Genomic DNA, 27,674 nt, shown 5'->3' with positions numbered 1-27,674 from the left:
ACAATGCAGATCATTCTTTAGGCACCTAAACATAAGCTCCTTTTCCACATGCATAAAGAAGTTCCAGCTGTGATGCTGTGCATGGGAAGGATAGATGGTCTGTGGGTAATCAATTTGAGAAGTAGGATGAGTGCATTTACGAATGGGAACATTGCATTCCTCATGCCCCATCAAGATACTGCCATCTCCAACTTCACAAACCAGTTCCTGGGCAGTAGCGGCTAAATGAACGGCAGGCTGCTAAATCTATTAGACCTGTAAGGGCATTGCTTGGTTCACAAATGAGACAAGTAAGGTAGCCGTTTCATTCAGTCATAAAAAGCCCATGGACATGTAAGTCATCCCATTGTTTTTTTTCAATCATACTGGATGGGGATCATGGGAACTCTGCTGATGGATTCAGCATGCACATTAGTACTCTTCCATCCTGCCAAACATGCTTATAGTATAGAGTGCCGGTGTAGGAAAGGAGGATCTGCTTGGTATGGTCACCCCCACTTTTTAGGTTTTGCCTAGCGGAAGCTGCGCTCTGCGCAGCTTTTCCGCGCAGGCGAAATCCTGTTGAGAACTGTAGGGTGCTTTGGGTCGGCCCTCGTCGTTGATTGGCTGGCTCCGTAAACGGAGCCTTGCCATTGGACGAGGGGCCTGTCCGTCAATGCCGGACCAGACACGGGGGCGTTCCCGACATTCTTTGGCTTTTGCCGACGTCACGGGACGCCGGGAACGCCCCCGTGTCTGGTCCGGCATTGCCGGCACTTCTGCGTCTCTCCTAACCCCGTGACTGGCCGGCCGGCCAATCCTAGCGCGGCCGGCCGGAAGTGACCGCCCCCCGCAGCCCGGGGGAAGAAGGAGAGGAAGACGGCAAGCACTATGGCGGCGCCCGCGGGGAGACCGGAGAAGTGCCTCTCCAACCTGCCGCTCTGTCTGGGCTGCCCAGCCTGTCGCTGCTCGCCTCCCAGACCAGGTGAGTCGATTTATTTGTTTGTTTTTTTCCCTCCTCCCCTACCCTCCGAGCCCCTGCCCCAACCTGTCTTCCTCCTCGTGGCCGGGGCTATGTTTAGGGGCGCTAGGCCGCCCGCATGGCCGGGCTTTGTGTGCCGGTTACGGGATGCCTGGGAGATCCACGGAGGCTCTTGAGCCCCTGCGGGGGGATACAGGGGGTCCGCTTTGTGTCCCACCGCTGGCTGCAGTCTGCTCGAATGTTTTTATTGCTGCCCGCATTGCCCCTGCAGCTTTCTGCTGATGTGTTTTACAGCTGGGAACCGGCGCTCGCTGGTCACATACCGAAGATTAATGGCGGCTTAAGTAATAGCGCTAATTACCTCATTTCTCTGGGCGGGAGCAGACGGGAGGGCACCAGGCAGCAGCGGCAGCGATGGTACTCATTCTCAACCACATCCTCATCGCAGTCCTTCAATTTTTCAGACGGGGCCAGCAGGTCTTCCTGAAGGCGGAGGAGAAGCCGGCATGCTCGGACGCCCTGCAGGTAAGAGACGGCGCCTCCGGTCCCCGCGTCCCCTGTGCGCGCCTGTGTGATCTTGTGACAGCGCCGCGCTGCTTGTGCCCCTTCGAAGTTATTGCTGTCTCTTGGGCTGTGTGCACTGCCAAGCATACCCTGTGTATAAGCACGTGTGCAGGGGGGGGGGGGAGAGGTATGAGGGCTGCAGGTGAGAACTGCTCTGTTGGTAGAACAATGAAGTGCTCGTGCCTACAAAGTGCTCATATTTCAACTTTTCCCCGCTGTGATCGCGTTCACTTCCCATTTAAGCGAAGGATGCCACCTCGGACAACGGCAAAGGTAAATGCCCTCCCCCACCCCTCGCATGTGTTTTGTTCCCACCATCTGTGCGGGGCTTTGTGGGGCGTGATGGATGTGACCTGTAGACAAGTGGGGGCAAGAAGCCTGTCCCCTCCCCCTCCTGCCCTCGGCCAGGCAGATGCTCAGACTCTCTCCTGTTGTTTCCGAGCAGATGGGCTGGCATACTCTGCCCTGCTGAAGAACGAGCTGCTGGGGGCGGGCATCGAGAAGGTGCAGGACCCGCAGACCGAGGACCGGCGGCTGCAGCCCTCCCCGCCCGAGAAGAGGAGCCTCTTCACGGTAAGCCACAGCGCCCCCTGCTGTCCCCCCTCACACACCCGCTGGGACGGGGTGATGACCTCTGTGAAGGTCACAGCCAGGCCTGGGCGGTGTGCTGTGGGCGGGCCTGGTCTCAGCGGCGTGAATACCAGCTACATGTGGAGGTGCAACAGGAGCCCACACATGCTCTCTGTGCAGCACTTAGTGTGTTCTACCATATTTGTTTGTATCCCCGTGGGTTGCTGTGCCTGCTGCAGGGGTCTGTGTGCAACCAGCTCAGTGTTTAGACTCATGGTTAGCTTGACTCCTTCCGAGAGTATGCCGAGTTTTAATACATTTACAAACAATAGTCAGTATCCTCACTCCAATCACATGCTCTATTTCAATACACACAACGTGTATATGTATAAGCTGGATTCTTACACCTATAAGCTTGTTGGTTGCTGGCTTGTACTACCATTTCTCATTCGTAAACACGAGGAATTTTTTGTTGCTCGTTGCGGTTTTCTATAAGCCATCCCATAAAATGTGAGTTGCTCCTTGCTGATCACAGCCCCACGAGCCGCTCTCACCTTGCGTTTTCCTTCCTTGCAGTATTCCCTCAGTTCAAAGCGCTCCAGCCCAGATGACGGAAACGAAGTGTCTCCATACTCCTTGTCGCCCATCAGCAACAAAAGGTCAGTCCTGGCGCGGGCGGGGTGGCATAAAGAGTGCATTATATGAAGCGCAAATGTGCAGCGAATGAAGCTCTGCTCCATCTCCACCAGTTGTAAGAACCATGCTATAGTATAGGCCTTGATTATTCAAATGTTTCTTCAGACCTGTAGGGGGGAAATAAATGCCCTGCATGATGGTGCCCTCCATGTACCACCTTCGCCCCTTCCATGACCACTTTGTGGCGTCCATCAAAGTTAAAATAGAGCCCTTTCCTTATCGGGTGACAAATTAATTAAACAAAAAAAAGATTACATATTTTTACACTGGTGTAATACTAGAAGCAGACAGCGATGCAGCAGCATCAGTGGAAACCCTCTAATACTCTTTATCGCATCTTACGCCCACTAATAAGGGCCATGTTCCCAAGAAAACTATTACTGGCTGTTTGACTCGTTGAAAAGACTGAAGGGTCACATCACAGGTCTGAAAAGATTAAACCAGCTTTGTTCCTACCCATTGACTTGATGAGTCTCACTTCTTGCCTAGTGCTACTTTTAGCTGACTTGGGTATCCATGGAAATACAACTTGTATAGGCAACTTCAAGATAAACCTGATAACCACAATCTTGCTCTGTATAGTTATTTTAAGGCTAGTTAAATGGTTTACATAGCACCTCTCTTTTTGGATCAGCAAATTGGTTTAGAAGTTAAGGGATGCAAACTACTTTCTCGGACCCTGTTGCTTGCTTGTGACCCTGTTGCTTGCTTGTGACCCTGTTGCTTGCTTTTGACCCTGTTTTCGTGCCTCTGTTGCCTGCTTGTGACCCTGTTTTCGTGCCTCTGTTGCCTGCTTGTGACCCTGTTTTCGTGCCTCTGTTGCCTGCTTGTGACGCTGTTTTTGTGCCTCTGTTGCCTGCTTGTGACCCTGTTTTCGTGCCTCTGTTGCCTGCTTGTGACCCTGTTTACGTGCCTCTGTTGCCTGCTTGTGGCCCTGTTTACGTGCCTCTGTTGCCTGCTTGTGGCCCTCTTTACGTGCCCCTGTTGCTTGCTTGGGACCCTGTTGCTTGCTTGTGACCCTGTTGCTTGCTTGTGACCCTGTTTTCGTGCCTCTGTTGCCTGCTTGGGACCCTCTTTTCGTGCCACTGTTGCCTGCTTGGGACCCTGTTTTCGTGCCTCTGTTGCCTGCTTGGGACCCTGTTTTCGTGCCTCTGTTGCCTGCTTGTGACCCTGTTGCTTGCTTGGGACCCTGTTGCTTGCTTGTGACCCTGTTGCTTGTTGCTTGATGTAATGCCGTTTTTGACTATTCTAACTGGGATCCTGCTAATCAGGACTCCAGTCTATCTGCTTTTTCCCTACACTGTTATGACATATACTTAGGTACACCCCAGATTAGATACTGGGGTACCCTTGTCAGTCCCTTGTATATGGTACCCATGTCCCCAGGGCACAGGTACGACAGAAGTCCCCCAAGGGCTGAAGCTTGTATTATGCCACCCATGAGGAACCATTCAAAATGGAACCACAGGCCTGCCATTGCAGCCTATGTAAGTTGGTGCTTTCACCACTTACGAAATATATAGGTTTACTATATCTAAGGGTCACTGCACTTAAAACCTATAAGTCACCCCTATAGCAGGCCTTAATCCTGAATGCAGGGTGCATGGTTCCAAGTGATGGTGTGACCCTACCTGAGCAGGACACCCCTGCAGGCTACGGAGTATTTTCTCCCAGGTTGTCAGTGAATAAGCCATTATACCATATAGAGGGGCACCCCGTAATTACACAATGACCATCTTGAAAACTGCTCAAAAAAAATCCTATCATGTTTGGTATTAAACATCTTGGAAACATTCGCCCACGTATGACTCCAAGCACTGGAAGAGCCCTCCGTTAGACTCTTGGTGCTCCTGGTACCAGCCTTCTTGATCCAGACAGCACAAAATGGTTGCTGCCGACCAGATACACATTTCTGCCCTCCTGCTGCTGAGCCAAGGTTGAGGAGGGGAAGGCAGAACAATAGTTATCCTGTCACAGGGAGGTGTGACCACCTCCCAAACAGGATTTATTGTATTGGGGCTGGATGGGTGCGCTTGCCACCACCAGAAAGTCTGCAGGAGGAACACATTTGTTGTCCCTGTACATAGTCCAGTTCAAACCAGTCCTTGGAGCCGGTGGCTCCCACTCTGGCACAAAACTAGAGAAAGGACATGGGAGTAACCTCCCAACCTGGGAGGGTCCCCTGAATCTTCCCAACCCTTTCCCTAGGGTACTTAAGGGCTTACCTGGGCATAGGTCCCTAGATTTGTCATTGGATAAGATTCAGATCAGAAACCACTGCACTTCTACTGTCTTAGCACGCTGGAGTTCTTTTGGGCCAGACTTAAGGTCCATTTCAGTCTGCTGCATCATATGTGCCTTTGCATCATACAGGAACTTTCCAAGGCCTGTGGAGCATCAAGGACTACTGAAGTATTCTCCTTGGAGTGAAGGAGTCACTCTCCTGCATTCGCAGGCACCATAACACTGCTGACTTGACTGCTGATCCCAAGTTCCTGGGGACTCCGAAGGGTTCAACAGCACAGGTAGTAGTTTTCTAGGTCTCTTGAGGCCTGAGCTGTCCTCTCACAGAGTTTGAGGCCAGTATCTCTCAGGGGGGCTGCAACAACTGAAGCCCTGTGCACCGCATACATTTGCAAGTGCAAAGGCTTATTAGAATCTTTGCAACAAGTGCATCAGGCTTCAAGTAGCCCCAACCTCTGGCAACTTCATCCACCAAGATCTTCAGTCACATTGCATTGTGTGCACAGTGGCCTGCTGCTTTGTTAAGCTGCCAGCGGTCCTCCTGCGACTCCTGCCTTCAGCTTGTGGGTCCTGTGGAGGGTCCTCTTAAACTTTCCTGGGCTCCCCAGATTGCTCTGGGTCTGCCCTGACTCCCCTGCTTGTGGTGAGTCTCCTGGACCTTGCTGGTCCCAATGTTGTGCTTTCTGGACATGTCAAGGCTAGTTGGTGCTCCCGCAAGACACCAACCGCTCAGCACTCAACATCCTTCATAGGACAGCTTGTATCCAGCTCCTGGGCATCCTCAGCATTGCTTGGTCCCCACAGCTGCAGAGCAAAGTTCATCATCATCTCTTCTGAAGCATCTGACATCAGTGGGCATTCGGCTATCAAGACTCCTGGTCATTCCTAAGTGACAAACTCTGTCCCCTCTGATTTCAGGTACTCTTCATCCAGAATCCACATTTGAATTCCCATGGACACTTTCTCCTCTTCCAGCAGCAGCACTTTCCTGAAGTTCTCCATTGAGTTAGATGGCGGTTTCCAACACCACTTCACCCCTATGCACCTGGGTTAGTTAACATGGGTACCCTGGTATTCAAGGGTGAGGTGGCTCTCCAACCTTCTGTCTTCCACAGGGTTTCTTCAGGATTCACTGGGAAGAGTCCTTAATCTCCAAAACTTTAACCCCGACTTACACATGGAGTTGGACAGAGACCGCTGTAGTGTTCGCACACTGCATGAGTCCTCCATGTGGTTCCGATCTGCTCACCTTGGGTGGTTCATTCAGGTCCCAGCACTTCTACATCCTCTCGACCCTGTCTTGACCAGAGTCGTGGTGCTTATACCACTTGTTTAGTATACAGTTCGTATTTGGTGCCATTTACTGCTTTGCTTTATTATTGTGTTTATCTCTGTGTATAAGTTAGTGTAACATACTAGTATTAGAAAATACATATTTTTATAAATATTTTGTGTGCTTCTTTTTCATTTGAAATGGACTATAAGATTAGGTTCTGGTAAAACAAGGCGCTAGTTTGCACTCCTTCAAGACTAAGTCTGCTCTCCACGACTACCACTTACAGAGCTTCAAAGGTTATCTAAGACCACTTAAATCCTCATAATGGTTCTCTGGACCGGTGCAAGGTGCCCATTTGCATTAGTGGACATCATATACCAGGCCAGCCTCTCGCAGTCAGCCTCAAAGAGTGTTCAGGTAGCTGGAAGTGTTACAGCTACCAGGGTCCAGGGTCGGATTGGCAAGGCGGGCATTCGGGAAACGGCCGAAGGGCCGTTGTCTCAGTGCCCTCTGTGGGCCGGTTTTTTTCTCCCCTTTTTCAGTTCACAGAGAGTGCTCTCTGCTATCTGCTCTCTGTGAACTTGGGAAGGGGAGAAAAAAAAACGGCCCACAGAGCGCACGGAAACAGAGACAGAAATGAAAGCGCTTCACTGTGTGCCATGCAGTGATTATTAGCTGTGGCCTCACTTCACCCCCTGCCCCTGAAAAGCAATCACGCCAAGGGTGGGCTGGGGAGCGGTGATTGTCTGCGAAAATCGGCCTCCCTGGGGGCCAGGTGTTGCTCAGGCCTTGAGCCATTTCCACCTCGGCCCCCCTGGGGCCCACGCAGCCGAGAAACGGTGTTAATCTTAACACCTCGCCCACAGCCCCTCAGATTCAGGGCACAGTGGGCGAGGAAGAATGGGTCTGGCTGTGGGGGCTAGGTGATGTTTTGAACTCCCACCATCTTCACCTCAGCCTTCCCCTGTCTACCATTGTGTTCCCCTGCCAAGACATTGCCCTGGGGCCTGGAGGGCTGGGGAGGGCTGATTAATTTACTAATTGCAGGGGCCATACTGCTGTTCATGTGCTCTTGAGCTAAGTAGATTAGTAATAGCAGGGGCTTCCTTTCTTTTCAGGTGCTCCTGCACTGAAGTTCTTGAATAATTTTGTGACAGAAAGGGGCCTTGCTGTTTTTTTAGTTGCTCAGCATGTAGGCCATTGTCACCTTGGGCCTGTGTCCTGCGCAAGAACAGTCTCCTCCCACTTTCATTCCTTATCTTTGCATAGGCATAGGTGGCCTAACGCCAGAGTTGCAGAGATGGGGATTCAAGTTTGAATCCCAGGGTCTGCTCAACAGCCTGTGATTCTGGGCAGATCACTTCCTCGCCCAGGCCCTTAAATAAAAAATCAGATCATGTGTACTGTAATTGGTACTCATGAATAGAACTCAAATAGCCTTTGTCTTGGGCTGAATTTACACTACATAAAACTGTCAAATGGTAAGAAAATTATAAAAAATAACCATTTGTTCATGCTTTATGATTCTGCAAAGGGACCATGATAATTAAAGAGGACACTTTATAAAAACATGTCCATATTTTTAACACAGCTTTTCCGATACAAAATTTCCATTTCATTCCCCTTAGTGCTTCACTGTCTGGTTGTCTTATGCTGTGGAGGCTGCGCTCTGACCCCTAAGTCATTCGGCACCTCTTGCTGAGTGCACCATTCTACTTCTATGTTCTTTTTGTTATTCTGGGAGAGTCTAAGCTTGCCCTAAGATAACATTTCATAGTATTCATAATTTCCAGTGACTCCCTCCTCAATGGGGGATCTTGTTGGCTGATGTTTATGGCCTTCCTTTCCCTCCCCAGCTCCTGCCTCACCTTCATATGGACACACCCCTTACTCACTGCCTGCATGAGTGTGAAAACAGCAGGCCTATAGGTTTCTGTCTCACTGCTCTGACCACACCCCCTTTCTCAGTCAGCCAGTAAGACACCATTTCTGGATTGAAGTGGGGGTAAGAATTCATAGATTTCCTTCCCGCCTCCTGATTACCACACCCACTTTAGCCAGGCGAGGGACATAAAAGCAGCTTGCCAGCAGCTTTCATCAGACAACTTCAAGTTGGACTCTACAGCACCCACCACCAGGAGGATCGTATCCAGAAGTTGCAGCAGGAGATCAAAGCAAAGACCTGCCCAGCCCTCAGGTGCCCAGAAAACTTGCTTCAACAGGCTGCTGCTTCAGCCTACATCTTTATCTCCTTAGGTGTCAACCTTTTCCTATCCTTCCCAGGTGGAAGGAATACATGTGTAGGCCTTCAGTGACCCAGTCCAACTCCTAAGGCTCAGGAAGAAGACAGTCCTGACCCTCCCATACAGAACTACAGAGTGTTCACCCTGCCTTTTCTATTTGGTTACTCTTCTAACCAGATGCACCACACTGCCAAGCTCTAACTCAAGAGGGGCCATCTAATCCCCTTGGCATCCCACTCTCCACAGGGCTGACCAAAGCAGGCTGAGTAAAGCAGTACTCAAAGCTACATCTAGTGCGCCTCAATCGTCCCACCGAATCCAGAAAATACTGCACTAGTCACAGTGCAGTGGGTCTTCCTCAAAGCTGTACTTGACTTGCCACATCCAGCACCCAGAAATGCAATGTGTTGCTAGCCGATCCCTTTCTCTGAAGCAAGAAGGAACAGGTAGGAACCATTTTGTTTACCATTTTTTTGCACAATTAACGGATTCATTTGTGTGCCAGTTAACAATTTAACTCTATTTTAAAGGCCTAATCCAAAATGCAGACAAGGGGCATATTTCTCTATATGCCAAAAATATCATTTAGTAAGTTTTGGTTAGTTTTTTTTTGTAGTTTGTAGGTCATTCTGACAGTAAACACCCATTATCCCGAATCTTTCTTGCCGCATACCATCACTCCGCATACTTTTATTACGAATCTACTAGGACTCCGCAATGCCGTTATAACGCATGGCATTACATTTTATATGCTTTTACCACGCATACATTTACAACGAAACTCGTAAATGCATGAATGATAAAAGCATGTTTTTTTGTATATGTTGGGATAAGGTAAGTATGGGTATATAGGGTATATGTTTTGGGGTTCTGAGGTATATGTTTTAGGGTGATTGGGTATTTTAAGGGTTCAGGGATAGTTTTGGGGTGCTGGGGTATTTTTAGGTTTCAGGACTAGGTTTTGGTTTTGGGGTACAGGGGTATTTTTAGGGTGAAGGGATAGGTTTGGGTTTTGGGGTACAGGGGTATTTTTAGGGTTCAGGGATAGGTTTGGGTTTTGGGGTACGGGGGTATTTTTAGGGTTCAGGGATAGGTTTGGGTTTTGGGGTACAGGGTATTTGTAGGGTTCAGGGATAGGTTTGGGGGTACAGGGGTATTTTTGGGATTCAGGGATAGGTTTGGGTTTTGAGGTACAGGGGTATTTTTGGGATTCAGGGATAGGTTTGGGTTTTGAGGTACAGGGGTATTTTTAGGGTTCAGGGATAGGTTTGGGGTAAAGGGGTATTTTTAGGGTTCAGGGATAGGCTTGGGTTTTAGGGTGCAGGGTGTATTTTTAGGGTTAGGATGGGTTATGATTATGGGGTGCAGGGGTATTTAAAGGGACCATGGTGGGATTAGTTTTTAGGGTATTGCACAACTTTTTCTGGTTGGTTGTGTTTTGTTATCATGCATGTGGGCCCCAGAACGTGCTTCAGAGTTGGTGCTACATAATGTGTCTTACACATGGAGGACATGCGAAAAATTGTGAGGGATTGTTACACGGTTGGAATATTTAAAACCAATAGCACTAGTTGTTTGCAGGTCTCTTGTACCATTATTCAGAGAACAGAGTGTGTGTATTGCTTCTTCTATATAAGGAGGAAATTATTAAATTTCCTCCAATGGAATGGTGAAAATCCTCAGAACATCGCATTGGTTTTCATTGTAGCTGAAAGAATGGCATAAGTAAACATAACTAAAGCTACAATTGCAAACACAATGCCCGTATGGTTTATTGTGATATTGTGTGCTAGCTCACAAAACAACAACCAAATCACCCTTACCACTAAAAATGTGAGAAATAGGCAGGTTGCACACAGAATTCCACGTCAAATGTTGTTGCAATTTAATGTACACAATTTACCCAAGGAATGATTTTGCAGCATTATTCCAGATTGTATTACATTATGATATAGGCCTGAACATAGGTGCTCACAAACATTTTGCCAGGAGCAACAACATCTGGTCTGAGTTATGACCAAGAGCTATGTTGATACCAGATGAGTTGCAGTTGGGGGTAAGGTGAGTGTAAGGGAAGTGAGGCATATACATCTAGTTTCTGAATTGCACAATGTGATACCAACAACTTGGCATTAATACTGGTTTCGTATCTTAATCAAATCATGTGATCCTAGGCAATTGTTATATTTCACTCCCCATGGCCCAGACTTTAAGGCAGCAACAGATATGAATAAAACTGTGTTTTTTGTATATAGACATCACCTGCTGACTGTGAAATAAATGTATGACTAGATTGTACAGATACATTTTTTCAGCATTCTTTACACCCCAGACTGCCTTTTCCTCGTTTGTGAATTCTTACTTTTGTTATTACATGTTCTATTACCAGAGATTCCAGTCTTACCCTTTCTCCTTGACTTTGTACTAGATTTCTGGTTTATGTGATGATTCGAGTCTAGGACATAGCTGGTTAGGAAAGAGTATCCAACGACATTGTGCAGGGCGTTAAGACTGCAAGTAAGTATTCAGTTATCTGAACTGCAGTGCTCCTAGTCTTTACCAATGTTACTTGCTCTGTAAGCTTTAAAAGGCTTAATTTACTTAATATTTGTCTACAAATTAGACCTCAAAGAGTAACCAAATGGTGTTTCATGAAAGGGCATGCCCCTCGAATGTGGGCCACGCCCCTTAAATGTAGGCCACGCCCCTTAAATGTAGGCCACGCCCCCTTGATGTGGGCCACTTTTTCGTCAGTGCCCGGGCCAAATTGTGATCCCAATCCGACCCTGCCAGGGTCCCAAGCTTAGCCAGGAGCATTGTAAGGGGATGCAGGTTGAGGAAGTCTCTGCAGTCTGCTGCAGGAGCTGCTGAATTCACTAGCCCAGAATCTCTCAGTTCATTGTTTTCTTGCAATATGAGTGCCTAGAGCCAAGCATGAATCTGCAACATTTCATAGGATTGTTCATGGTACTCAAGATCTGGTATGGTTGTGCCACAAGGGTTGAAGTACTGGCTTGGAGTTGTGGTCCTTAGAATGTACCCAGTTGCCAGGCTGGCAGTAGTGGCAGGTTTTGGTTTAACTGGTGGGTGGTTCAGCTTGTAACTGCAAAAGAAAGCTGCTAAACACGGCGGCAGTCCCTACTGAATTCATACTGGACCTACTAGAAATTGCGATGACAAAGAATTTCTTTATGTTTCAGAATAAATTCCTCATCCAAAGCAAAGGAGTTTCTATGGGCGCTGCATTCGCCCCAGATCTGGCTATTCTGTATATGTCTGAGTACAAACACCACTGCATCCTGGCACAAGAAAACCCATATCGTGACATGATCTCTACATGGCATCAATACATAGATGACGTCCTGATGACATGGACAGGTGATGAAGACTCCCTGCACGCCTTTTTGGAATGATTGAACATTCTATCGGATGACATAATATTCACAATGAACATGAGCAAAGAGTCAATTGACTTCCTTGATGTTAGTATTAAAGTGGATAACGATCACCTCTACACCACACTCTTTAGGAAACCCTCTGAGAGACATTCACTTTTGAGATACACGAGCCATCACACGAGGGGATTAAGGGACAACTTACTCTTCGGCCAATTTCTCCGAATACGAAGAAACTGCTCCCTCAAAGAGGACTTCTTCAAGGAATCCAATGACCTGATCAATCGACTCATAGACAGGGGATACCCAAAGCGTCTTGTAAAAAGATTACGTAAACGAGCCTGGTACCAAGACAGACCATCACTATTGGTACCCAAAATGCGGACCACATCTCAAGAACGGATGATTTGTGTAACTACAGTCTGTACCAAGAGCAACGTAATACGGAAAATAGTCAACAAGGACTGGAATCTGGTTGCGGACACTCTTGACAGCCCGGATCCTCCAATGCATGCATTCAAAAGGGCCAAGAGTGTAAGGGACCATGTGGTACGATCAATGCTGGACATTCCACAGGCACCTACTATACAAAGACTATGGAACCTACCAGAAGTGGTGGGCCACTTTAAATGCACAACATGCAAAGCATGCCCTACATGCTGGGAAACCAAACAAATGGTGTACAACAATCCCACTATAGACCTGAAATCCTTTACCAATTGCAATACAAGCAGAGTCATCTACGCCATCCTGTGCCCTTGCAATCTGATGTATGTCGGACAGACTAAGCAGAAAATAAAAAAAATCGGATATTTCAGCACTGCAGCAGAATCCGCTGTCCACAGCTGGAGCCCCCCTAGTCGAACATTTTAAAGAACATAACCACACCCCAGAGTCCATCAGATGGCTGGTACTGGAAAAGATTTCATTGGGACCACGTGGAGGTAACCTGAATACCATACTAAACATCAGAGAATGCAAATGGATGTACCTATTCAAAACCATCAGCCTAGGGCTCAATGAAATGGTTGCTAATTTTGCCCAAATCGCTGGTATAAATCCAGAATGATTGTCCAGTAGCGTACCCATTAACACTCTTTCCCTTACCCCTCTAAGCAGAGGACAATCTACAATTTAACTTATTGCTTGATGCTGGGCTTTACCACTGTTAGATAACCACCGTCCTGTACTGCCCTCTCTTAGAAACAATTATGACATGCAGGTTATACTACCACACGTATATATACTAAGTTATTAGGACGTGTACTATCAGAGGACAATATTCATCTATAGTGATGACATGTATAGCTACAATGTGAGATATAACCATGCGTGCAATTTATCTTTGTTAAACACGGTCATATATGTCAATGTAACGACTTATGCCACTAGAGGACAATATCCATTTAGAGTTGTGACATGTACAGCAACAGTGTAAGAGGAAACCAGGCGTATACTTTATCCCATAAAATACTGTCATTTATGTCAATCAAGCGACAAATTCTGTGGATATGTCACCCTTGCAACCACGCAGGCATTAGGGACCAGCATTCTAGACACACAAATGCTTTTACACAATCATGAATTCCGGCAACACCAGCATTTGCAATGTCTAATGACGAGGCAAACTTAGTTTTGCACAGACTCCCTTAACTTCCAGCCTATCGCTCTTTTAAGACATTCCCTGGCTCACGCCTCATGCGTTATACGAGGAGGGCCTTTGAGACCTAACGAGATTGGCCCGGGATGACGAGCCCTTTTTTAACCAGTACTCAGCGGCTGCACCGCGAGTATCTCAGACGCAGTAAGGAAGCCTAGAGGACTGACGGCTGCTACCATGCTTTAGTAAGTGACCTTGCCCCCTTCTTTGTAACCGGTAAAGCACCCTGTTTTCAACAGCAACCCGAGTCCTGCATGTTAATGGTATGCGGCACCGTCCCTAATGTCTCTCAACCCTGAGAGTTAAAATTCCGAGCATTTTTGGTTATTTAGTATTTAACGGCGCTTCTTCTCTCAAAAGAGTCCTCCCAACCTGCACATTTATTACACTGTGTAAAATGTTTCGAATTTCGAGCATTTCGGCCCAGCGCGTATTCTTTTGAGTCTTGAATATATGCGCTCATTCACTCGTAGCTCATATATCCCCGAGGCATTTACAATATCTACCCTTTTAAAACGAATTCCTTCCAGCATTATGGGCCCCTCGCGCTCACTGCCCTACAATGGCTTGTCCAACTAACGCGCACAGATCAGTCCCCATGTAATATATCTAAATGGTGGTAAATGTAATGTAAATGTGCTGGACTTGTAAAGCGCACAGCTGCCCGTAAGCGTCCCGGCGCTTGCTTAGGGAACCCGTCCTGGTATTCCCCTGTGAGAAACCACGCCAGGGTGTCCACAAGGTGAAAGCCAGGCATCCCGCCGCGAGGGGCCGTAGTGGAGATTAAGCAAGCTATTGCCCAGAGTCGCAGAGTGTGACCCCGTGAGTTGAGTAGGCACCAGAGCGAGAATTGTCGAGTCCGTGGAATTTTGAGCCCGAGACCCGCCGAGGCGGGGAATCGAACCCTGGTCCACGGTCGATCTCAGCTTCCGGGTCTGCCGCCTCTAACCACTGAGCCACGCTCTTTCCTACGCAGCGCGCTGAACAGCTGAAAACACCAGGATTAATCCCTGATATGATGCCTACACTCCAGTAAGGATCAGTCTCCAAGTAAGTTCCCCTCTCGACACTAGTATGTTGCTTCTAGCAGCCTGGTCTAGCTAGTTACTTAGCCCCAGTCTCTACCTATTATGTCTTAAATAGAACATTAAGGAGCCAGCCCTGGCCCACCTCAAGACGGTACAGATGCCAACCATTCTTTGATGTATGTAAACCCGTTCTTATTATCACAAATATAACTGAGTTCACTCACCCTTTGCTTAATGTAACTACAGCCTCCACATTATTCTTGTAGGCTCTCCTTTCTCACGGTCCTGATGAGACCCCAACATGAGGCAACAATTACCCTTCTAGCGTACTTCGGGGGTCGAAACGTAGACTACGCCATCTCAGTACACCATAGGACACAAAGAAATATATTATTTTGACCTATGTGTGATGCAATTCTGGAACCTTGTACACTTTGATTGTAAAGGCGTGTTTTGATTTTAACGTGATGTCTTTAAAAAGTCACACCACCTTTACCCGGTCCCTCACAACCTTCGCACTTTCCCTTCCCTTCCCACTGAGAGCACTCTGAAATGTAATGATTTAATAATTGCATTCAAGTACCTCTGTTTTTTGAAATATTTGAAACAACTAAGCCGATTAATGAACGCAAATACCAGTATTGCGTGTACACTGATTATGCAGAAATAAATGCATAGAAATCTTTCTTTTTTTGATTCCTTTTGATAAATGTGAGTTAATCTATGATAAATGGTTATGCGGTGAGTGTTATTTTGATATGGTACAGACTAAATATTGTACATGAGTCACATTGCAACTCGGACCAACGCTTATTTGTACTGCTAAACACTGTGAATCAGTGGTTTGAAGTATCCTAAAGCCACATCATAATTCCGGTGCAAATCAAATAAAGCTGGAGACACTTGAGGGATAGCAAGAAGATTTCACATTCTACTCATTAGGATTTCACAAAGACTCACTCAACCCAGTGTTTTGGCTAGGGTGGCTCAAGTTGACCAGAATGCCAAGACTATAAATAATCTCACTTCATATTTTAGATATAATATTTTTCTAATTTCTTGGAACCCCTCAACTTTCCAATAGCACTCAGTGTGTTGGGCAAATTGGAAATATGTTTCAATCCACAGTGCTTTGCATTGTTCTTGATAACCATTAAGCAACATTTACTTTGTAAGTGCCACATGGGTAATCTTTAATCCATATTAGGGAATTTACAACGCAGCACTAGTACATAAACATAGGAACAGCATTGAGGTGTCAGAATGAAATCAACCTGAATGTGTACATATGGGCCTTATAGAGGAGGGTGGGCAGCTGCAGTAGTTCTTCCACCCTTACCAACATTGAAGGGGGTGTGTACATCACAAGTGTGTAGGTTTTAGTGATGGGAAATGTTAAGGTGTACTATTAGGATGCAGTTAGATACAATAAAGCAGGCTTCTCCAACTAGAAGCACATGGGCTAGATAGCTCTGTAGCTACCTGCAAGTAGATCACTTACATGCAGCCCAGCCTACTAAATTTTAAGATTTTGCTTAGTTGAATAATATAAGCAGGCCACATTTGAAAAATGTGTTAGAGGTAAAAAGAAAAAAAAATTGTATTTCAAGAACTCCTAAGCAGAGAGAAAAAACATGGTTGACTTTGTAAAATATACTTACGGCCTATATTTGAATGATAATCATATGATGCTGGGGAGACTTTACTCATTATTACCTTGGTACCAGGAGCATTACTGCAGTGGATATTTATTACCCATTTAGAGGCATTCTAAGTTGATAAGTCCTTTTTTGCACTACTAGTGGCAATTGATCACTGCTGGTAATCTTACATGGGGTCACCACTACTGTAATCTTGCCTGATATGCTCACTACTACAACTGTAATAAGAGTAGCTCAGGATTATATTCACTGAACATAAGTAGCTCTGATTACAGAAAAGGTTGGAGACCCCTGCATTAAAGAGCGCATGACATAAAAGTGACATTGCAATTTTTATGGGTAATAGACATTAATACCTCAATTTCAACTGAACTTTAATGTAGCTGGCATTTTAAAAGTCAATTTTAATACATACAATCCTGCAGACAGCGATTTCTGTGATAGAAGAGTATTGTCAAACTGTTGCAAGATTTTGTCTAATAATAATAATAAAAAAAGCAATTGATAAGAAGGCAAAACATCATCTTTGTAGCAGGGTATGGCCCGTCTCAGTGTCTGGTCTCACTAAGGTGGAGGAATGAACCACTTTCATGGCCATTGCCAGATTTAATTGATTGTACAAAGCCTGCTACAGACAGCGATGATCACTTTTTATGATGATGTGGATCACACTGATGCCATTTGAGTTTGCCTTCAGTTGCGCCCTCAGGGTAGCAGATGGTTTAGTAAATGCAGGAAAGTCAAATTAAACAATTCTTCCTCCAATCCTAGAATAAGAGGAAATCTTTTTGGTGTTAGTGGTTACAATTATCGCACCTGGTATAGATAGAACAAATCACACTGTGGGTGAAGTCATTTCTAAAAAGAAATGAAGATATACTGGTGGTGCTATAATGTTTAAAGCACTCCATTACCAAAGGTGCATATAGACACTGGCGAAAACCCAGTGCATTTAACTTTTTTTTAAAGTTTTAAAAGATAAGTTTATTAGAGAACTTAGCATCAAAAAATAAACATTACAGATAGCATGCTATTACTAATAAGTAGGTATATAATCATGTAGAAGGTTTAGATTCATAAGGCAAAAAAGGGTATATGAAGACAAATACAGATCATAATAATTATGCATATAAAACACTGCATTATATCTGGTGAAAAGTAGGAAATTAAAAACATTTGGGAAATCAAAGGGGCTGTACAACTTCCTGAATATATGGTACTGGAGCGAAGGATCTTTTAGCACCTTCATCTAAAAACGATTAAATTGGAGACCATAAAAGTAGTTGTTTAGGTTTCATGGACAAAGGATGTATCAAGCCTGTGGTTCTGACAGACAGAATACCACCAAGCTAAAAATGAGAATTTAGAGGGGTATTTCCAATTCTTTGTGATTTGCTGAAAAGCAGCGGCAATTGAGTGTTTGCAAATGTAAGGGGGGCATTAGTCTCAAAGATAGTGTTAATCTGGGTCCAGACTGAAGGACAGAATTTCAGGACATAAGAAAAGTAAATGGTAAAGATCTGCCTGTGGAGATGAGCAAGACCAACACGTGTTAGACGCATCAGAATGCATTTTTTTGCAGGGAGGTTGATGTAAAAGTAATCTATTGTAAATAAAAGTGTGTGGTGCTAGCTGCTCTTGAGGACTTTCTAATTTTCAACCAAATTTGATCCCAAATGGAGATGGTCCAATGTATGTCTAAATCAGTTTCCCATGAAATTTCAGTCTTTGTTTTAGCTCTTGGTGAGAGTGGGGATAATGAACAATGATGAAGGGTAGAGGCTTTAGGTCTTTTACTTAAAATATTTGACGATGCATGATCAATTGGTAGGGGGAATGGGGTAGAGCTTGAAAATATGCATAAGCATCTAATTTAGCAGAGCATAGAATTGAAAATTTATGTGAGAATGATAGCGGTAAATAAAAAGGAGCACGCATTGGTGAAGGTTAATAAGGTATGTTTAAATAACTGATTTACCCATAAGATGCATTTATCTCCAAGTTTTCCAATAATTTATTTTTTTCTTAGTATAAATAAAATTGCTGTGCCAAATAGTGGCATTAAGAATTGTATTGAGATCATGTGGCTCAATATGAAGAAGTTTATTTAAATTGTTACATGAGTATATAATGATTGGTGTATGTAACTTTTGCAGTTTCCTCGTAAAAGTCAAATATTCTTGAAAAGAAAAAGGAGAAAGAAAGGAGGCTTCCAGATCAATTCAGAGGGGTAGATATGGAGAAGGAACTGACACCCACTTGGAAACATGTTTCCATAAAAAGGCTTCAGGATATTTGGGAAAGCGGACCCCACCTTCGGATTTCAGTTGCATCAATTTTAATAGGGACATTCTAGGTTTATTAAACAAAAAAGCGGAAATAAGAATGGAGTCAATTATGATACCATTTCGCAGGAATGGAAAGTGGTATATTAGAAAGAAGATACAGGAGAATAGGCATTAGCATCATCCTAATAGTGTCAAGCCGGCCCAACAAAGAGCTATAAAAGGGATGCCATTTGGTTGTGAGAGAACAGAGCTTCTCAATGCATTTGTTGAAATTCAGAGATAATGAGGATTTAATGGGGGGGGGGGGTGTAAACCATATACCAAGATACGGTATGTGAAGGGGATTACAGGTAAAACTGGAGATTGAGAAATCTTCTTTAAAAGGTGTATTTAGTCAGTGGTAAAATTTCATATTTGTCGTTATTTAACTTGTAACCCGAAACTAAAGAGTATAATTTAACTTCAGTTACGGTCGGCAGGGAAGTACGAGGTTGGGAAATAAATAAAAACATCTGCATAAGCAGCTAATTTGATTTGTAGAGACTTTGATGCTTAACCCGTATGGATGGATACTGTCTTAGTACAGACCAGAAGGATTCTAAGGCTAGATTAAAAAGAAAAGGAGATAGGGGACACCCTTGTCTTACTCCTCTGTGCAGAGAAAAATAACAAGAAGAGGGAAGATCGTTGGCAAATATGGCGGCTTTAGGACTTCAGTACAGAAGAGAATTCAAGGAAATAATGTTTGGGCCAAAACCAAACCATTTTAAAGCCTGGAAAATAAGAGGCCAATGCATCCTATGGAATGCTTTTTCAGCATCCAAATCATTAGCGTGGTGTTGTGAAAGATTTGGAGATTTGGATACGATATCAAAAAATAAACTTGTATTATCATGAATAATGCGTTCCCTGACAAAACCTGATTATTCCTTACCTAAGAGTTGGGGTAAGAGATTCCAATCGAGACTAACGACTTAGATTTTTTTTATAATCTATATCAACTAAAGAAATGGGTGGATAGTTTTTACAATGTCATAAATCTTTCCCTTCCATTGGAATAAGACAGATCAAGGCATCCATAAAAGTACCAGAAGAATTGCCTGAAGAAAGGAAAGAAGGAATTAAAGAATGAAGCAGGGGTATTACAATTTGGGCAAAATGCAAAAATAATTCAACAGTCAAGCCCTCAAGTCCAGGGGCATTATCTTTGAGGAATTTAAGAGCATTAAGTAAGTCAGTTTGAGTCAAATCAGATTCAAGGAGATCAAAATGTTGAGGGATGGGTTGTGTATTGAGGAACAGTAGTGTGAAATATCACTAGTGGGATAAGATTCAGGAGTATAGAGTTTTAGTGCGTTTAACTTAAAAACACATGGAAGAGGTTAAAAAAAACCTCTAAACCGTATTTAGACAAAAAATAAAAAATCCAAACAGTACAGATGTCAAAAGAAAAAATATTTTTAAACAAAAATGTAATTTATTCTGATGCAAATGATTTGCCAGACTTATTCTTTACAGATGAAGAGCCAACACCTGTTTCGTCACTACACGACTTTTTCCAGGGCTTTAGAAAAAAAATATATGCAGTGGAATGCAATCTCTAGTCCACAGTACGATTCTACAATATTTTACGTATTCACATCATTCCACGGGGAGGGAGACAACTTCTTGAAGTAAGCGAAGGACTAGGCCTAGTACACACAGAGTCCATGGTAAGCACGACTGGCCTCAGTGGATGCAGCAGAACCAACATCTCTGCTGCATGACTACCCTGAGCAGAACCAATGCAACTTCACTGCTGTGTGGATCTTTTCCGCCACAAAGGTGCACATCAGAGCCCGTTGTATCAGAACCACCACTTGGTGACATCCTCGGTGCAGGCTGCCTCGACAACCCCCAGAACCTGCATGGCAGCTCCTCTGAACCCAGTCATGCCCCCCACCCCCAATTGCATGATTCATCCTTGACACTTAACTAGAATCACAATCCCGCATCGATGGAATTCTTGATGACCTTGCACCTCAGCCTCTCAAATACACATTTTTGACCCAGAGCCTCGCAACACTCCGCAAAGCAGGATTTAAGGTACTTTGTACAATGGACCTAACTGGGTCCCTCTATCCAGCCCATGCTCCATCATGGTCAGCCTAAACATGTGACTGTCCCAGTCAGACACAACCAGATATTCACAATTTGGCTCTTTGTGTGTGTTTTTTTACAGAAATCTTTCAAATCTCCAGTTGAACGAATTGAATGTAGTCGTTATAGTCTGGTTTATGTATTAAAACTACTAATTTTCTAATCTGGTTTGGAATCTTTTGTGGTCAGTTTTCAATTGGTTACTATTTGAAGTGTTGCACAAATACATTGCCTATAGGTTAAGCCTGACTGCTCTGTGCCAACCTACTAGAGAGTTAAGCACAGGATAATTTGGGGTTAGCTTGTGACTTCACCCTGAGAAGAATTGTTGCTGATTAGGTAGGCTATCACCCCTCAACCAGTTACCCAATTTCTTACACATCTTTTTGTTGTAGACACTCTCACACCGCAGCACGCTTCACACTACTGCAGCACGCTTCACACTACTGCTGCACGCTTCACACTACTGCTGCACGCTTCACACATCGCTCGTGGACACCACCACATCGCTCGTGGACACCAACACAACAGCACAGTCCTTGCTACCAACAAGCATTGCCATAGCCAATAGGACTCATTAGTGAAGAACCAGGTTTTAGAACCCAGCGGCGCCAGGGGCACGCCCAAAGTCTTCGGGTTCACCTGTCTTAGAATACAGAGACACTGGATACTTCTTGGTGACGTCAAAGATCAAATTTATTGGCTGCAACCAGGAACAGAAGTCTAGGAAGTACGACACAATAGGTTCGTCAGAGACTGCTCAATTTTTGTATGGCGAGACATCGTCTTTTATGCCAAAAATCACATTCTGAACAAACACCCATTATTTACAATTTGTCCAATCACAGGTAACATTGCAAAAGGTATCGCATGACAACAAACCCACTTTTCAGTTGTCCAGCCCACCATAAATTACACGGGAAAGCCCAACATTCTTTCTCGAACAGGCCAGACAAACCCATAATAAAGGACCACAACCCATACCATAACTAGACCATAAAAGGAACAGAAACAGTTGAGAAGTAGGATAAGGGGTGTGTGTGCATACCAAACTTTACAATCTCCTGTGCTCTGATCCTTAATCTTGATCAGCTACCAGGCAAGGAACTGGCTTAGCAAGGTCAGCTTCAGGCAACGGGGTCAGTTCACTCAGGTCATTCAGAAGTCAGCTAATGTATACGTGTACTAAAGACTCGTTCAGCCGTAGTCATCGGCCTATGTGAGGCCAACCACAAAATGGCTGCCATGCACAAAATGGAGTGTACAAAATGAGGATCCCTGTGAGCTGCATAATCATTCACATTTATTAAAGCAGTAGTAATAAGAAGACAATCAACACTGTAAATTAATCACAATGAGTAATTAATGCAATTTATACATTTTGATAACAGTGCCCCAAAGGAAAAGAAGTGAAAAAGCGTGATGCTGTGAAAAGAAAAAGAAGATTAAGAAATGGTAATAGTTGTGACAAATGAGGATATCCAATTTCTTGCAGAATTAAACACAATAACCGGCTTCAGATCCCTGAGCCAAAGAAAGGGTTCATAGCATATCCCATTATTTATAAAAATGTCTATATTGACACTGGTATGTGAATATCCAAAGAAATGCGGGCGGTGTCAACTGAGGAAGAAAGAAGGTAGCCGTCGAAGTTTCGACCCCACGCTACAGCAGTAGGCGTACCTGTGGCCTTACATCGGGGTCTTCATCAGGACAGAGGTGTAAACGGGGTGCATTACAATTTCTGCAGGTGAAGCCCAAGAGGCGTCTAATAATCTCGGGATTATACATCAGACAAACCATGCAATTCTTAACCAGATTCTCCGCACACTTAGGAATTCCAGCATTCTGCCATACTGGAGCCAACAACTTACAAATCCCTTTCACACTAATGTGAGCCATTCCATGCGCCATCGTAACCACTGCAAGCACATACGCATCAGGTAACAACCGTCGCTGATGTTCCGACAACTCAATCCAACAACCAGTCGAATCCAATTTTGCCGTACTCTCTCCATACACTCAATTCTTTCTCCGTAGCTTCAGCCTGAATTGACTTCACACTCCCTATCGTATCTTCACACATTCCTCTATCCAGAACCCATCTCGCTGTACCCACGACATACATTCGACTCATCACATCTTTCGCCGTTTCATTCGCAACTTCATCTGCAAACGCATTACCACGACCAATGTCATCGGTAACCTTCTTATGTGCACTGCATTTCACGATCACAACTTGCGTCAGCAACGTAAGTGACTCAAGAAGCTCATTCACCAACTGACCATGCTGGATCTTCGTACCATGCGAAGTAAGGAACCATGCTCTTTCCACAAACACCCAAAGCTATGGGCAACACCAAACGCATACTGACTATCTGTGTACACAGTCACTCTCTTTCGCTTCGACAACACACACGCTCTCGTCAGTGCAATCAACTCTGCTGCTTTAGCTGAATTCTTTGGGACACGTGCAGTTTCAACAATCGTATGTAAAGTCGTAACCACATATGCTGCAGTCGTATCGCCATTCGGAAGCTTAAAGCATGAACCATCCACCCATAAGGTACCATCAGACCTCACAAGAGGAGTATCTTTCAAATCAATTCTACCCTTCGTTTCTTCCTCAGTGCTAAGAAAGCAATCATGCTGTTCCAGAACATCTGTCTCTACAGAAATCGGCAACAACGTAGCTGGATTCAACGTGTTGCATCGCTTTATATGCACATGACTCACCAAAAGCGTCAACTCGTAACCTGACAATTGAGCACTAGTCAAGTGCTGTGTTTTAGTCCTGTTTAATAAAGTATCCACTGCATGTGGAACCATCACAATAAACGTATTATCCATCACCAAACCAGCAGACTGTCGGATAGAAACAGCCTCTGCAGCTCTCAAACAACTCGGCAACACTCTAGCTACCGGATCCAAAGTAAACGAGAAATATGCACATGGACGCTGCTTATCACCAAACTGCTGTGTCAGGACTGACAATGCACAACCCTCTCTCTCATGGACAGAGTGTAAAAGGCTTACTGTAGTTGGGAGTACCCAACACCGGAGCCGAACACAATGAATCTCACAATTCAGAAAAACTCTTCTGACATTAGTCAGACCAAGGAAGAGGATTCGGAGTATCCTTAAGAGTAAGTGCTAACAGAGGTTTCACAAGTAGCGAAAAGTTCAGAATCCATTGCCTACAGTACAAAGTAATACCCAAGAAAGCACGTACTTCTCTGTGTAGTTGGCACAGTCATTTTCGCAATTGCTTGAATTTGTTCTGGGGTCAACCTTATTCCCTCCTTCGATAAGAGATGACCTAAGTAGGTCACTTCTTGTCGACAATGCTGCAACTTTGAAGGTGACACTTTATGATGGAGGTCAAACAAATGTCGCAACAAAGAAAGAATAGCTGCTTTCCAAATTTCCTCATCATCAGCAGCAACTAAGATCATCCACATACTGAATAAGAGCAGCACCATCAGGTAAGACAATCGTATCAAGCTGTGTTTTCAAAGCCTGACTATAGATGGATGGACTTTCACAATAGCCTTGAGGAGCGCGCTTAAACCGGAAACTTCGGCCTCCTAAAGAGAAGCCAAAAATGTCTACTCTCCTCGGCAATCGGGATGCTGAAGAAAGCATTCTTCAGATCAATCACCGAAAACCAGGCAGCTGAAGCAGGAATCCTAGTCAGCAAAGCAGTAATATCCGGAACATGAAACTGCGGTACAACAATCTTGTTCACTTCTCGAAGATCGATCACAAACCTATACACAAGCGGCTGAGAAGAATCAGTCCATTTCAGGACAGGCAAAACCGGACTGTTGCACACATTACCTCTCGTTTCCTCGATCACACCTTTCTCAATCAGATCATAGATGATCGCTAAAAGCGCTCTTGCACCATCACTAGAGATCCTATATTGGGGAATACGTGGCAATCTAGCATTCGCTTTCAGCGTCACGACATATGGTGGAATTTCTAAAAGACCTACGTCATTAGGACCAGTTGCCCAAAGAGTATCAGGGAGAGAACGCAATTCCAATGGAAGCCGATCTTTAGACAAATACATCGGAGAGATCACTCTCTTACCCAATGTAAGCTGTACTCCTGAAGGAGAACAATACAATGTTGCATACAATCTCTTCAACAAATCCAAACCCAACAGATTCTCACCACAACCTGTTAGAATAAGGGGTGCTTCCAATTCACAAGGTCCAACAGAAAGAGACAAAGGACAAGAAACTGGATTACGAACTGGGGTGCCAGAAAAACCTACTGAAACATTCGTTAAGCCAGACAAAGGTGCGCCAGGGAGTTTAGAGTGCACAATAGAACTCTTCGTCGCACCAGTATCCAACAGAAAAGGCTCTGGGACACCTGATGTAATCACTTCAACATAAGGTCCACTATGATCTACTGGAACTGACACTACTCCCTCTCTTTGTCTATGGCTGTAATAGAAATCAGTACCGTCAGCATTCTCACCCTCAACATAGTAATCATCAGCATAGTACTGAGTCGACTGGCCAGACGAAACATTCTGTTGATCAAAACAATTCATAGAATTCTGTGGAGGAAGGGAACGTGCATTCTGGGGGGGAACACACCACGTTCTCTACCTCTAGGAGTTCACTGAACACATCGACCTCTCACACCAGACACACCATTCCCACGCTGTAACAGAACCAGACAACTATTCTTGAAGTGGCCTTCTTCCTTACGATACGCACATTGATTAGGGCAAACAGGAACACGCTGCTGAAAAGACTCGGACCTTTGCGATCCTCTGAAACTGCTGATGTGGAAACTTGCACCGATTATAACGAGGTGGATATGCCTGTTGCAAAAGAACCTTCGTCTTTAAATCTTTAGTCTTTTTCTCTGTTTTCTCTTTCTCATCCTTCTCTATTCTCGTAATATTGTGCAGTAGCCAATATCTGGGCCGACGAAGAAACAGCCCATGAAATCTCTGAATACTTCAACTTATTACACAACTCGGGAAGCAAATTATGAACAAACTTATCCACGAACAACCTTTGGCCACCTTCCGTGCTCATATTTGGACCACTGTGATCGATAAACATCTCTTCAAACCTAGTGAAGAAATCAGACACTTTCATTTTTCTTCTGCTTGCATGCTGACAAATTATCCAAATTCACTCGCATAGCAGGCATCAAAGTCTTCATGAAATTAATAATCCTACCGGGAGTTCCGCAACTAAAACCTCAGGTTTAGCCCCTCCACCTTGAAGACCATCTGCGAGAATAATATTCGCCCATGTATCACCTAACACTGGCGCATGATCTACATGACGAATCTTTCCCCACAAAGGTTGAGGAATCACATTACCAAACAACATGTCTATATCGGCTAAATTCATGATGCACGCGTCAGCTGTCTGTGACAACTCTTTGTAGTAACCTGCAGGATTCTTACGGGGGTCGGGCAGAGTCTGTTTAAGGGCCAAAACTTCAGCTCTTTTCCACGGAACATGTACCCAAATACGCTAGAAATGAGCCGGTACTCCCAAGACACCATTAGGGACATCGGCCAAAACTTCCTCTTTCCATACCAGAGGAACCTCTCTCATAGGCTACTGCCACTTTTCTCCTAACAGAAGGATCAGGCTCAAACAACGACTGAGAAGGAAACACTCCTAAACGCAAGCAGCGTCGCAACTGCTTTCTCAACTTCGGAACCCACTATCGTCCCTTTCGCAAACTCAGACTGTACATTAAGTAACTCCAATGGGGTCTGACCCAACTCACTATCTTCCCATTCCTCATGGAGGAGGGTAGACATGATATCGAAGACATACCTATGCTTCGGTGCTTCCCATTGACGGAAGACATCCATAACAGACTCTAGATTATAGCTCAAAGAATTAGTAACCCATCTACGAGCCAAATTATCGAATACTGCCCGCTCTTCGGGACCAAGAAGCTGGCTCCGTAATTGTTTACGCGCAGAAACAGGGGTCACATTCATTGACCCAAAGAAAGGAGACAAAAGACCAGTAACAGTATCTGTCGAACAGAAGGAGAAGTTGTCAAAAGGACAGGAGACAAAGCAGACTGAGGTGAAACAAACGTAGAAGTAGCAAATACAGGAGAAATAGTCGTAGGAATTTGAGGCGGAACGGATAGCAAAGTCTGCGGCCCTAGGGAAGGCTGCGCCAGAGGAAGAGGAACCAGCTGAAGAGGAGCTGGCGGCTGAGCAGCAGCCAAAGGTTGAACAACTGGAGGATGCGGAGGTGCCGTAGCACTCTGCGCATAAGGGGGTGGTGAACTCAACAAATGTGACATCAAAGGATCCTTTTCAGGGTCCTTCATTACACCTTGTAGAAGAGGTGGCAAAGCTGGATAACATTTATCGATGGCCATTTTATGTTGCCTATGCAACTCTTCACTCACTTGATCTTCCTTTTCTTTAAACTGCCTAGCAGCTTGCATTATCAATATACCCTTCTATGAATTTTATTAATATGTACATTACTAGCATCGGATTTTATTGAATGGTTTTTATGGTGATAGTATAACTGGGATGTTTTTATTAATGAAACTGTATTAATTGAATGCTAGTATGTCTTTTATGATGAAAATGGAATAAAGACTTTTTTGAATTGATATACCCTTCTCTTTTAGCTTGTTTAATTGCTCTCTGTTTGGCTTCCTTACGCCAAAGGCGGAAAGAGTCAAACATCGCCGGCCGGGCTTTCTTCTTAAATAGTTTAACTTCCAAATTATCTAAAATATCTGATTCAAAACTACCATGCTTTGGTCATTTTAAGACACCGTCTTTCCCAGTGTACCGGACCCATACTTCATTAAACGTAATGGGGCCCACGCCATGTTTAGAATAGAGCTCATAAGTCGGAGTTCCAACCGGAGGTATCGGACACGAGTCCTCCAATCAGGAATCCCTGTTACAACTACAACAAAA

At 44.6% G+C, this 27,674-nt stretch overlaps 1 protein-coding gene across 1 annotated transcript; it reads left to right on the top strand.

Annotated features, from left to right (window-relative positions):
- Positions 1-1,356: 1,356 nt before the first annotated feature.
- Positions 1,357-5,981, top strand: LOC147673656 (fizzy-related protein homolog). Its single transcript, XM_086945519.1, has 4 exons — positions 1,357-1,486; positions 1,971-2,098; positions 2,672-2,754; positions 5,954-5,981. Exons 1-4 carry the CDS (start codon positions 1,468-1,470, stop codon positions 5,979-5,981), a joined length of 258 nt encoding a protein of 85 aa, XP_086801645.1. The 5' UTR covers positions 1,357-1,467.
- Positions 5,982-27,674: the final 21,693 nt, after the last annotated feature.

Source organism: Lissotriton vulgaris, chromosome 12 (genome assembly GCF_964263255.1).
Source record: "Lissotriton vulgaris chromosome 12, aLisVul1.2, whole genome shotgun sequence".
NCBI lineage: Eukaryota > Metazoa > Chordata > Amphibia > Caudata > Salamandridae > Lissotriton > Lissotriton vulgaris.
This window is presented reverse-complemented; position numbering and strand designations above follow the sequence as displayed.

Coding starts and splice junctions, on each gene's coding strand:
- LOC147673656 (XM_086945519.1), top strand. Junction 2,099..2,671: donor AGAAGAGGAGCCTCTTCACG/GTAAGCCACAGC, acceptor CCTTCCTTGCAG/TATTCCCTCAGTTCAAAGCG. Junction 2,755..5,953: donor TCGCCCATCAGCAACAAAAG/GTCAGTCCTGGC, acceptor CTCTGATTTCAG/GTACTCTTCATCCAGAATCC.